Raw genomic sequence first — 13,470 nt, forward strand, 5'->3', positions numbered from 1 at the left:
CATATTCCCCTAATTAGTGGTCCAAGTGGTGGTGGGTGCTTTTGTGCAGGGGTGTGTGTGCGTGTGTGTGTGTGTGTGTGTGTATGAACATCTGAGACAGATTCTGTCAGGGATTGGAAGGCCAAACTGTCCAAACTGTCTATTTGATTAATGGCTGACAGAGCCCAGCAAGTGACACCTGCCAAATGGCCATTTGCAGTGTATTTGTCATAGAAAGTGTGTGTCTCTGTTTGAGTGTGCATATAAGAGGAACTCAGAATTATAAATGACAGTAATCTGACATTTGGCCACCAATCACTGAAGGTGGGGAGTAGCCTGCTACATTTATTCTTTTACTTGGACTCAAGTAACTTTTTGGATAAATTGCACTTGTCAGAGTCACTTTAATGCGACTTATGTCTAGGGATGCGTACCTTTTACATTTGAACCGGTACTGTTCCAATACTCGGTACCTGGGAATCGATACCGGTACTCAACAGTACCAATTTTCTGTATTTTTGATCTCTCTCTTTTTTTATTTGTTACATTTTATTTATTTATTTATTTAGGTGGTAGTAAATCTTAATCATTGTTTATTTAATAGTCAAATATTTTTAAAAATCTATTTAACAATTACCTTTCAATATATAAAACTTGACAAATATAGAAGGGAAGAATAGTAAAAATAAAGGTTTTATCATTTTACAATTACTGAAGTATAATTAATAAACATAAGTTAATATTACAAAAAACAAAGTGTGAATTTAAGTTCTGTTCAATGAACAATAGTAAATATATAAAGTAATAATAAATTATGTTATCTTTGTTTCCTGTGCCGTTGTTTTTAAAGGACGTAAAGCTTGCCGCGGGCTGCGCTCAGTCGGAAGAGGACATGACATGAACAAAGACAATAGTTTGATTTAAATGAATCATTTGAATGTACCTGACATGGTCTGTAATGCTCGCTACATTTTGCCCACATTCTTTTGCTATTTTAAATATGGTCACCACTCACTACAAGTATATCCAAATTACAATGTCGATACATACCTGAACCATGGCGAAGCCGTGTACATTTCAGCATGATTGCATTCAATTGGGGAAGACCACCACCGACACCCCCTCCCGTGCGCTGATTGTGTGGGGACATTGCCAGCTTCCGCCCGGGACGGAGGCTTTCATACTTCTTAAACTATATATGTTTGGCTTGGCGGCGCAAGAATCTCGCTCGTTTCCGAACCCGGAAATGTAGGCGTCCCCGCGCCGTTCACGGCCCGGCTAGGTGGACGAAGCGGTCTCTCAGCCGAGCCGCTGCTACCGCCGGCCGGGCTAACGCTTCGCATGTGAAATCCTGTGCGAGTGGGTGACGCCAGTACGCTGCTGCACGTATAATGTTGCGTTCATGTGCACCATGGAAAATCGCCAACTCTTCCACTCCCGCACAGTCAAAACTTTAAAAGACGTGCTTTAGAACCGAAACATGGCACCGTCTGATTTTACGTGAATCGGTGCTCGGAAGTACCGACCCAAATCGGTCCACACCACAAAAAGTACCGTCTTCGGTACGCATCTCTACTTATGTCACATGACTCAGTTTCACCAATCCAATGTAACTAAGTACTAGGAATGCTGTGACTCCATTTAATGAATCAAGCATAGCTAGTAGTAACTCTGACTCTGACTTGAGTACTACTACTGCTACTCTCTCCACCTGTCAAAGCGGGAACGGCTAGGTGGAAGGACGTTGAGGTTTTTCACAACAGCAAATAAGTAAAGTGGCTTTATCTCATGCTCACACCCTTTGACCTTTTATCAAGATAAAAGCATTGCCTTTGCTGTCTACTTGGCTGTTTCATACACAAAGCCGTTGTCATTTGTAATTCAAGAGCATGCACTAAAAATATGTTTTACAAGGATGACAATGTTGCAGCATGTACTTTGTTTTTTTCACCAGCGGTGAAGATAAAAAACAACAACAACAACAATTCAAGTTGACCACTGGCACCAGCAGCTCTGCACTTAGCTCGATAAATGTTAATTTAGTGAGATGATTTGAGTGAGATGCATTATGATTAGAAGAAGAGTATTGATAGTGTAATCATATCAGAGACTATTCATGAAGACCATATCATGGGGTTCTGACCCAACCTAAGCCACTCCTTCAGATCTCATGTACGTGAATAAACTGCTGTATTACAAAAGCTCTGTCAAAAACGATTATACTCTCACCAGCCACTTCATTAGCTAAACCTCTACATTCCTATTTTGATGTAAATATTGTGCGGAGAAGATGAATGCTGCCCAGATAAGTTGCCCTTTCAACTTTGAGTGGCACCATGCTTGCTTTCTCATAAGTTAAAGGTTAGATTGTTAAATGATTTGCAAAGTCTTCCTTCCCTCCTGCATGGATGCAAAATCATCCATGATGTCCTTGCATGATGGCGCATCTACTTCACAATCGTGTGGGTGGTGTATGATGTCGAGTCCAGTCAAACGCCCCTGAGACATGGTTGACCCCAAGTGGCTTTTTACTACACAAGAGGGTACCAATCCCACAAATGAACGATACGGATTGATATGACATGCATTACACAACAGAAAAACATTTCGCGTAACTTTGTTTATGCATTTATTTATTTATTTTACTTTGGGGTGCTATGCCGCCCTGTGCGGCCACACATAATGCACATGCCCAAAACTACCACTGTCTATCGTCGATGAATGTAACCCAGCTTGTTCTTTCGACCACTAACGGCCAATTCACACTGACTGCGGAACGGACGCGGTGCGTTTGCCGTACGGCCGACGCATGCAATAGAAAGCATTCGAGTCCGCGTGTCAATTCACACCAGTAGCAGTGCAAGCGTCCTATTTTTTCCGCACGCCGCATGCGGATTTTTATGAAGCTGAAGAAATTACACAAGTCGGACAGGAAGTCGAGCGTTGGTATATTTCAAAATAAAACCGTTTGCGAACGAATTTTTGGGGGGAGAGAAGCTAGCTAACTACAGAGCATGACATGAGTCGGACATTTAAAACAAAAACGCACTCAGAATAAATTAAACATGACAAAATTACACTAGTTAAACACAAAGCGTACTCAGTGAATAATCAGCAATTAAGCATAATTCTAAAAAAAATTGATGAAACTATTATGCATGTTCTTTCAAGCTACAATATTAAGGAAAACCTTGGGAGTTTTCCCACACATCAGTATTTGGATCTCATCCTCTTGCGCAGATGTAAGTTTCGATTTAAGTTTAGTTCTTGTCCTTTTTCTGTTTCCACAACAAGGTCTCTGATTAAGGTGCCACTTCCTCTTTTGCTGGAACAATTCAGTCAACACAATTCGACTTACTAATTCCTTCCATTTCCCTCGCCTCTATTCTTCTCCACATTGACTTTTCTCACTCACCACATAGTTTGGGCACTTCTTTTTCCCTTTCTGTCTCTGTGTCTAGGGCCAGCTCCTGGGGGCTCTTAGACCAAGCTCATTAGACAGGTTGAGACCCCCTTAAATAATACAGCTCCACTTACACTCCCTCCATCTCTGCTCGTTTCACCTTTTGTCCCCTTGCCTCCTCAGCCCCTTTTCTCTTTCCCTCCGCATGTAACGACTTCTCGCCAACCTTTTTTCCTGCACTGCTTTCCTACCGCCTCATCTGTCTATCTGATTTAGTCTGTGATGCTCTCTGCTCTCTCGCACTCTCTCTGTCCGTCTCCCACACACACCTCCCATCTCAAAATGATCCTGTATTGGTCCCCATGGTAACTAAGAGCTGTTAAAAGGAAAAGGAAATTCTTAGTGACTGTTGATGGGCTTTTCTCACACACACTTCTTATTTCTTAGTTTATGCTTATGTGTGCGTTTGTGTGACGTCTACATAGATGTAGCACACTCACACATGCACCTATGTACATGAACAGTAATAACTGAATGTTCTATCTATGAATAGCCTTAAAGCACAGTTGGTCCAAATCTTACTAATGTGAAGAAAGTTCATCTGTGTGACTGTGGGCTAATATATGTGTATATGTATATATATATATATATATATATATATATATATATCATTGTTTACTATATTATTATATTTATTTTATTTATTTATTTATTTAGTTTCAAGACACATTTTTTCCACCAAATTCTAGTTAAACTTTGGAAGTTCTAGTGTAATTTGACTTCTGGATGTGCAAATGTAACTGCCTGTCTCAATACAAAGCCAAAAGATTGCCACTAAAAGTGACTTTTTGCTTTAGTTATTCAACAGTGCAGTTTAAAAGAAAGGTAATATCTGTAAAGGTACAATACAAATATGCATATACACATATTTATATAGAATGAAAATGAATAAAACATAATACTTATGAAGTTAAATACAATAGTAACGCATACAAAATAAAATACCCATATGTTGATGTTTAATATAATAGTGCAGTGGTTCTTTTAAATACGAGTGACCTGACTTAGTTTTTCAACATATGAGCCATCATTCCGATTCTTTGCTTTGACTTTGGTGACAGTGAACTCAATTGACCTCACTTAACAGCAAACAGCAATTAGTGACAAATTAGAAAAAATAAAGGCTCAGAGCAGTTTAATGCTACTCCCAGTTAAGGTTTACTGTCAAAATAAGCATTTAACAATGACAATTGCATGTAGTGAATTCAAATCAACCACATAGCTTTGCCGTAGGGAAGTCCACTTAGCTTAATGCTAACAAACAATACAAAACGACATGCTAACAGTTAGCATAGATATAACCCTATAAACCATTAATATTTCAACACAAACATCGACGCAATATATATAGAGACATAATACAGTATAAGTATAAATGTTAATTAACATTAGGTTGTACCGACTAGACACGGTTCTCATTTAATCCGTATATGTTAGCTATTCTGGTGCTTTGTTTTGTTAACACGTCAAATGCATACAGACATTATTATACATATACATATATACATATGTATAGTGAAACTGAAGGATTTCTAATCCTTCCTTTGTAACAATAATAGATGTCTGTTTGTTCAAGTGTGCAAGACTCAAGAGTTTGGGCTTATTTTCTTTCCTGTTATGAATCTAATTCTTGGAAAATTGAAAGCACAATAACAATTTTATTACTAGTTTTCAACAACGACAACAACAAAGCTCTAGGAGGTGCTTCACCATAACCTTAACACTTTTGGACATTTTTAGACATTGTTCTTTTACTGTGCTCACTTTGCTGCAGAGAAATGATATTGTGTGCGTGCATGCATGCGTGTTATTTGGAGATTGAACGACCATGAGAAGTAAGTCGCCCAAAGTGTGCGTGTTTCAGCGTGCTGTGAGCTTGAGTGATCAAAGCCCATTTGTGTGGAGGCTTTTTAGCACCTGAGCCTGGAGCAACACCACTGGGAGATTGTGGGTAGATCAAGAACGCACCTTCAGACCTGAGGGTTAGAATGCAGCATCACAGCAAGGATCAATCCAGAAAATATCAGTCGGGGTGGAAGATGAAGAGGAGCAGAAAGAAAGCGGATGATTACTCTGATGGTTTATGAAGCAAACAGGAAGGGAGACGGGCAAAGTGGGGGGGGCTAGAGGCCAACGAATGCATCTGCTCTCTTGGAAATGGCTACAAAAATAATTTTAGCCGCGCTTTTTCCTGCCGTGTTGATCTATTTGCCAAGTGAGCTTCATCCCGGATGCCCATTCTTATGCAAAATTTGTGATAGCTCAGCACGTCCTTTTTGAAAGGTTATTGTTGGAGCCCAGATGCAGTGCATGCAGTGTGTTCAGCACAGTACTACTGCTCACTGCTTTGATTGGGACCACCTGAAACTGAAGCACCTGAAGATCTTCAGCGTTTTTTTCCACCTGCACGCACGTTCAGGATGTGACACTGAAAAATGCCTCTATAGGCTATTCGGTGGACTTTTTTACGTCTTCATGCAATGCGCATTATCCGCACAAATGTCATGGCTGTAGCAAGCTCGAAGGGTCTGTATTGTATGTATCTGTAGTGTATACAATAATAAAGTGAGGCTATGTTTATACGTGTGTGTGTGCACAAGCGAGTGGGTGGATAGAACATGCGCAAAGCAATGTGTTGTGGTCTGCTTCACAGAATCATTCCAGTCAGCATGCAGGACTGTTTACATCTCTGTCCTGCTTGTTGATGATTAATTATTCCAATTCTGGCAAAAAATATATAAATATTGTCTACAAATCTATATCGTCCTGTAGTTTTCCTTTTTAAAGACCAAAAAAGGTTGTGTTTTACCTTGACTAGTTTCATCGACGACTGCCGTGTCTTATCAGCTGACGTTCCTGGGCGTAGCCGGCGTGGCGGAGGTGTCATGTGACGCTTCACGCCGACAAGGCCCTCCGTCTCTCGGTGATCTCCAGAGAAGTTGATCCCATGTGTGGGAAAGTTGAAAAGTTCCTTCGTCCCTGTTTAGTGTTTTTTCGGTCCCCGTTTCCTGATCTCTATTGCTTCTTTTATCCATCTTTTGTATTTGTGTTCTTCTGTCGCAATAATGCTTGCTTTGTCCCAGTCCGTGATGTGGTTTTCTCGTTTGCAGTGATCTGATATGGCGGATTTGAGGTTTTCTTGTGTGGCCCTTTCCTTTTCTGCTCTAGTGTAATGTGCTGCTGTTTGTTTGTCACATTCCTTTTGTTGTTCTTTTTTCTTATGTTGAAAGATCTTCCTGTTTCCCCAACATAGGTTTTATTGCAGGTTTTTTAGGGTATTTCATATATTACATTACATTACTGTCCTTTGGATGCACTAATTCCTGCCTTAGTTTTTTGTGTGGGTGGCTTAATTATTGTACCTATATTGTGGTTTCTCATTGCTCGCTGTATTTGTTCTGTGACACATCTAATATATGGCAATATGATTGTTTCCTTGTATAGATTGCCTGTCCTTTAAAAAAAACAAAACGTTTGTTTATTTTTTACCTGATTTTTGTCTTTTTCTATTGCCCATCGTGGATATTGACAATTTTTTAGTGCTGTTTCTATGTGTTTTTCTTCTCTCTCAGAGAAGTGTCAACATTTTATAAGTACTTTTTAGAAAGACACACTGATTATGTGGCAGTATATAACCTGCACTGCCCGATTAAATGATTCCTTTACAAATACAAACATTTTGATCAAAGCCTTTTCTTTTTAAGGTTACATAAGGGTTTGAGGGTCGTTTTAGCCAAATGCAGCTATCTAGATGTTTTTTTCGACTTGAGAAAAAAAGATTAGAGAAGCATCACATATGCCAACTGACTGTAATGGGCACATTGCTCCCAGCTACAGAAAAGAAGAGAAACTCAAGACACATGATAAAAAACGGAATGCTTAATTGCAACATGATGTCCCTAAAAGCTACAGAAGCTGTTCAAAATCCTTTTTATGCTTTTGCCAAAAATTATTGTGGCAGTGTTATCTAATTGGAGGTTCTGGTAGGTCTGCAACTGTGTTTTTAGTTTTTAGTTTTATTTTCCTGGTTGTAATATGTTAAGAAGCACTAATTTAGATATTTAGACATTTTATTCTAACAAACTGTTTTCAAATTGTTTTAATTATGTGATAAAAAAGGGTGTCAGTCGATTAAAGTTTTTAATTGTAATTAATCAGATGACAGAAATAATTGACTCAAAATTCACAGTTCAGTGGTCTACTGGTAGAGAATCCGCCATGAGACTGAGAGGTTGTGGGTTCAATCCCGGGCCGGGTCATACCAAAGACTAGAAAAACGGGACCCATTGCCGCCCTGCTTGACACTCGGCATTAAGGTTTGGAATTGGGGGGTTAGACTACCATATGATTCCCGAATGCGGCGGCTGCTACTGCTCACCGCTCACTCAGGGATGGGTCAAATGCGGCGAGTAAATTTTTCCCCAATTAGATGGGTGTGATAAGCAGTGAATCTTAATCACACATTTTTTAATCTGTTCTAAATGTACAATAATTCTATTGTACATTTAGAGCAATAAAATATTTTTCCCAATTTTTCATACTCTTGTTAACATAAAAGTGAAAAAAAAAATTAACTACTAGAAATATTGCTGCATTTTTTAGTCATAGATACAGTAATTTCATAATGATTCATACAATTGAGTTAAAATGAAGAGTGGGACATTGATTTGTGTTGAGGTCATTTATCTACCACTAGATGGCATAATTGTGTTTGTAAGACGTTGGTGACAGCTCAGTGCATTTTTCTTTTCTTATTATGAGCTATCTAATCTTAAACATGAAGTAAGTTGTGAAATTCTGCACATTATAAAATTGTAAAAAAACAACAACAACAACTTGACCCCAAACTTGTCTCCACAAACATATGCATTATTATTAAATGTATTACTGCAAAATGTTGACGTGGACATGTCTGCTGCGTTGCGACTGGAATTCCCCCAGTGCTGCGGGCTTACCAAGTAAGGGGCGGTCATTAACCGTGCGTTAAAAAATAATATGTGGCGTAAAAGGAACTTTAAATTAACTCAAAATGAACGCACTAATTTTTACACCCCCAATGATAAACAATTGAAATACATTTTTAATCCCTTTTGTCCTTACTATTGTATGTACTATTACAATAAAATGAAAAATGTCTAAAAAACCCCCCAAAATGTGCTAAATTAGATTTTTTTTTCCCTCAAAATTTAATGTGGGTCACATTTCAACTTGGCTGACGTGAGCAGTCAGTCAATTTGTCCTGGCTGTCTGTGTAAAAACTGAATTTGACTGACTAATGCAGTTGCATTTTACAGCCAGTGACCAATATTTATTTTGTGAACGAAGTCCATAACATTCCAATTTACCGTCGGCATGTCATAGTCCGAAACAGATTCCAAAAGGTTTTCTACAGATGTGTCTGAGATGCATCATTTTGTTGCATACATATGTTTACAATCCCTTCTTTCGTGATGTTGATGAGAAATTTCATCACTAGCCTACACAGAATATCGCGCACTAGGGACGTTTGGTAAATGAGTTTGCATGATCTTGATGATCATGCAGAAGGTAGAGGTTGCAGCAGTAAGCCAGAAGTGAAATAAAATGCAGGTTTCAGCAAAATCCTTCGAAATTGAGAACACTCTTTAGCTGTCAATGCAATGCAAGATGAAAAAGAGCCGAGTGGAGTGGTGTGTGTTGACTTACTATCAAATGCGGTCAGGCAAAATTAGAATAGGATCATTTGACTAATTGTCAATGAAGCATATGTACATTATGTACACTCCAAATTGTATTGTGTTAAATCTGAGATAAGAGATCAACATTTCATATTTTATAATAAAACAGCTGACCTGGGGTCAGTGTCTTGGCCAAGGACACGTTGAGAGCGGACAGTCAGAGCGGGGAATGTACCTTCGGTAACAGGATGACCCGCCCTCCAACTTAGCCGGCGGGAAATATATCCAAACAACTGAATATATTTCCCGTTTCAGATTTGTGTTTTTCTTTTACATTTATATTCAGAGGTGTAACCGACAGAGAGCAATCTATGGGTGAAAGCCAAGCAACAAACAACCGTTAGTGACACAATCAACAACGTCAAGAGGTCAGAACAGGAAATCATGAACATGTAATCAAGATAGATTCCACACTGGAATATTCAAACCACTTATTAGCAAGGAGAATAGAAAGGCCAAGTTTGTTGAAAGAAGCCTTAAAAATGCTGGGGAATTTTTTAGGAGCTGAAAAGACATACTAAATAAACCTTGAACTAAGGCTAAGTTTCAGCTTTGACACAAACTGGTTCTTTTTTTTTTCTTTTTCTTTTTTATGTGCGTGAGTGTGTGTGAGTATGTGTCTGTGCGTGTGTGTGTGTGCGTGCGTGTAAGTGTGTACTCATTAATTCACCTAAACCTATTAAAAATCCCATACCGTTCACCTAAACCGAATACTTCAGAATCCAGCTAGAGTCGTGAGGTTGTCAGGAGACCCGAGGAAGGATCAAAGAAAATAAAGGAAAGTGAAATCCAGCACCGACCAGACATCACCTACTCCCCAAACTGGTTCTTGATTGCGACATGCGCTACCCCTCTCCAAATTTTCATTTAAAGCTGTTGTGTACTTTTGTGTAAAGAATTTACAAACAAACCAACAACTGCTTGCATTTTGCCTTTGTATGCATTTGCCAGAGGTTATAATCCTACCACCTTCCCAATTCTTACATCATCTTCCTCTGTGTTTGTGCAGCGCCGTGTGGTGGACATTATGGTGGATCTGAGGGAGTAGTTCTGTCTCCAAACTACCCTTCAAACTACACCACAAAACAAATCTGCTCCTACTACATCACAGTGCCTCCACAGTTTGGTAAGCTTAAACTGTAAATTAATAAATTAGCAACGCTAAATTTACTCATGAAGTGTCCTGATTCTCTAATATGTCCCTCTTCCTCCTTTCCAGTTGTTTTTGGTCAGTTTGCCATCTTCCAGACTGCGATGAATGACTCGGTGGAGCTATTTGACGGCGCCAATGAGAACTCGCGATTGCTGAGTTCTCTGGCGGGATCACATTCAGGTGAGAAATGGTAGAATAATAGATTTTTTTTTTCCGGGTATGATAAGCCATTCCTGTGAGAAATGTCCTATTAATTCATCGGGGGAGACAACGGCCATGTCTAAAAACGTTTGCCGGGTTGATCTATTCAGCTATCTGGCCTTCAGGAGCTTGAAGAAATCTTATGAAAAATTGGTCTGATATTTAGGTTGCTGAAATGATTAATGTCCCACTGGTCGCCTGTAGTGACGAGACAATAGTAAGAACCACATGACACCAAGACAATTGTTCACCATTTAAACATTTTCCAGGTGTCTTAGTAGCATGCGTGTGATGGCCTTTCATCCAAATACCCAAACGATGATAATGTATGCACTATATTTCCTAACTTGCCGAATCAGCTTGTTTTAAGGGCAGGCTCGGTCTTATGAGCCAGTCATCATCTCTCCACAATTGTCTACTGTTGCAAGTCTAGATTTTCTTATAATGGTGGCAAGTGGATTGGCTCTTGCTGGGCATGGGAATGGACACGGACACACTAACGAAGCGTGCTTCATTCATGAATGGAGGCTCCCTTAAATCTGGGAATTTTGACTTTTCTTAAGACTTGTAAATGTTGAAATTCATAAAACAGATCAAACAGACTTTCAATGTACTTTAAATTTCATAGGCTTTACATCAACTTTTTTGGGCAGCATGCACCAGGTTTTTAAGATGTATTTTCGCAGTTAAATAAAAATATAAACAAAACTAAATATATGGCTCATCATTATGTTGAATGTAGTCTAGCGTCTTGAGTTAATCTTTTTTTCCTAAAAAAAAAACTAAAAACCTCCAAAAGCTTGTCTTTTCATGCCGCGTACATGTACCATAACCGTTTTTAATGGCTTCACTGCCTCATTTGCAAACCTGTTGCGACATATTATTCACCTGTTTTTCAAAATAAATATCCTTGAAAGTTGCTTCTTCTTTTTTTTTTTCTGTTCTGACCGATTTGCACTCATGACCCGCCAACGAATGGCCCCTGCCAACCGGCCTTGCTTCAGACGCTGTTTGTTTCTGCCTGCGGGTTTGTCTCTGCTGTCGGGGAGGGCGCCTGCCCTCTCCCTGGCTGCGCTGCGTGACCGAAACTGTCCAGACTGTCTCACCCAGTCGGCAAGAAGAAAGAAAGAAAAAATAATCTTTGGGCCAGTGGCAGTTTAAAACCGTACATTTGATTGTTTTCAGGAACTCTCTATTATAATATTGTTAGTATGTGTGGTCTGTATTGTAGCTGCATCGAAACATCAAGTTCACCTTTCCGAGGCGCTTGATGTAATACAGCCTCGGCAGCACACACCAGAATGATTTTAAGAACAATTTTCGCTAATACATTTTCAGAGATTTGCATAATATTTTTTTTTTGTTGTGTGCTTCTTCTAGATGTCATCATGGGGCATTCGATTTTGACTTTAACCAAATTTTCTCATTGATTTAATTTCTATCTCATCTATCTCAATCTCATTGTTTCATTTTATTCTATAATAATAATAATAATAGTTATCATTATTATTATTGTTGTTGTTATTGTCATTATTGTCATTATTAATATTGTTATTGTTGTATCATTAAAATAATAATACATTAGATTTGTACATGTACATCTACAGTATATTTAGCAATTTGAAGATGCCTGGGGATGATGGTCTTTTCCGACCATGCGTTTTCTCGTTTTCTTGCAACTTACTCAAGTGACTCCATGTCATTATTCATGCATTCACAAATCAAATAGCAATCAACTGAAGCAACTCAACTTTTCTCACTGATCTCGACCCACTTGATCCTCCTGCAAGTGTTCAAAACATAATTCGCTTCAAACAGTCCTGGCGTGAACACACCCTTAGAAGATGACTTTTTTTTTTTTTTAACGAAATCATTAAGTTCTGCTGTTTAGGAGGTCCCGGGCACATCTTTGTAAGAGGAATATAATGAAATCTCTCTCCACTCTTGGGGGCCATGAGACCACAGCACCAGCAGTTGTTATCTCAGTATATTTGGCAGTGATGTATTTAGTGAGAATCCATTATGGCTTATCTTTGAGACGGCATCAGCGACCGAGATGCCTCGTTGGGGCCGTGCAGGAATCAGCAGAACTGTATTGCATTCAACATATCAATCCATCCATCTGCTGCAAACTTCATCATAATACACAGTAATGCCATTAGTATGGATCAACAAAAAAAAATCTAACTATTCACGCTGTCAACACTTGTGTGGGAAATGTTCAGGTACAATGTGCTGTTAACAAATTTGAAATTACTTTCTTTGATTAAAGAGATTCTTTGGAAAAGGAAGTGTTGGGTACTGTCAAAATTAAGACATCCAAGAGTGAATATTCCTTCTGTTATAGCTTTCTTTTTGATTATTTCAATGAAACTGTAGATGTTTAATTAATGACAAAACTGAAACGAGTGAGAAAAGAACATTTCAAATGTAAATCGGTAGTTTGGACTGCTTTTTGATGTGGTGGTGGCGCATGTGATATTTATTTCCAACTGTGATTCATCAAAGTTTTGAGGAAATGGGCAGTTTACATTAAATGGAATGGCTGACTTCATTTTGGTTGGAAATTATGTTTTGGCTAAAACAGATGGCAGAGAAAGAATCTGTCTCTCTGGCTGTCTGTCTAACTTTCTTACTGACTGACTGACTGACTGACTGACTGACTGACTGACTGACTGTCTTATCTCTTAATCTGTGAACATTGTTTTGATTTCAAATTTTGATTTGACTACAATAACAATCTGCCTGGTTCGTGTGCTAGGTAAAGGCAAATCATACAAAATGCCATTTGTTTTCACCGTGTAAAGGTAGCCTTTGTATTGCGGAAATATATCTTATTGCAGTAGCATTGCAGATGCTTGGTAAATTATTGCAGTTGGAAGAATCAGTCAAATTTAACTGTTCCCGTGGTAGTTTTTAAATCAGGCAGTTTAACTTCCAAACTAAAACTCAATTCA

At 38.8% G+C, this 13,470-nt stretch overlaps 1 protein-coding gene across 2 annotated transcripts in view; it reads left to right on the plus strand.

Moving 5' to 3' along the window:
- LOC147177030 (CUB and sushi domain-containing protein 1-like) overlaps positions 1–13,470 on the plus strand; it is a 383,887-nt gene that overhangs the window by 301,079 nt on the left and 69,338 nt on the right. For both annotated transcript variants that reach the window (XM_086070543.1, XM_086070544.1), the window contains exons 33-34: positions 10,169–10,285; positions 10,379–10,492. In XM_086070543.1, coding sequence (XP_085926669.1) covers positions 10,169–10,285; positions 10,379–10,492 — 231 coding nt within the window. The remainder of the gene's footprint in view (positions 1–10,168; positions 10,286–10,378; positions 10,493–13,470) is intronic.

Source organism: Leptonotus elevatus, chromosome 3 (assembly GCF_054856555.1).
Source record: "Leptonotus elevatus isolate MCC_2025b chromosome 3, RoL_Lele_1.0, whole genome shotgun sequence".
In the NCBI taxonomy this organism is placed as follows: Eukaryota; Metazoa; Chordata; class Actinopteri; order Syngnathiformes; family Syngnathidae; genus Leptonotus; species Leptonotus elevatus.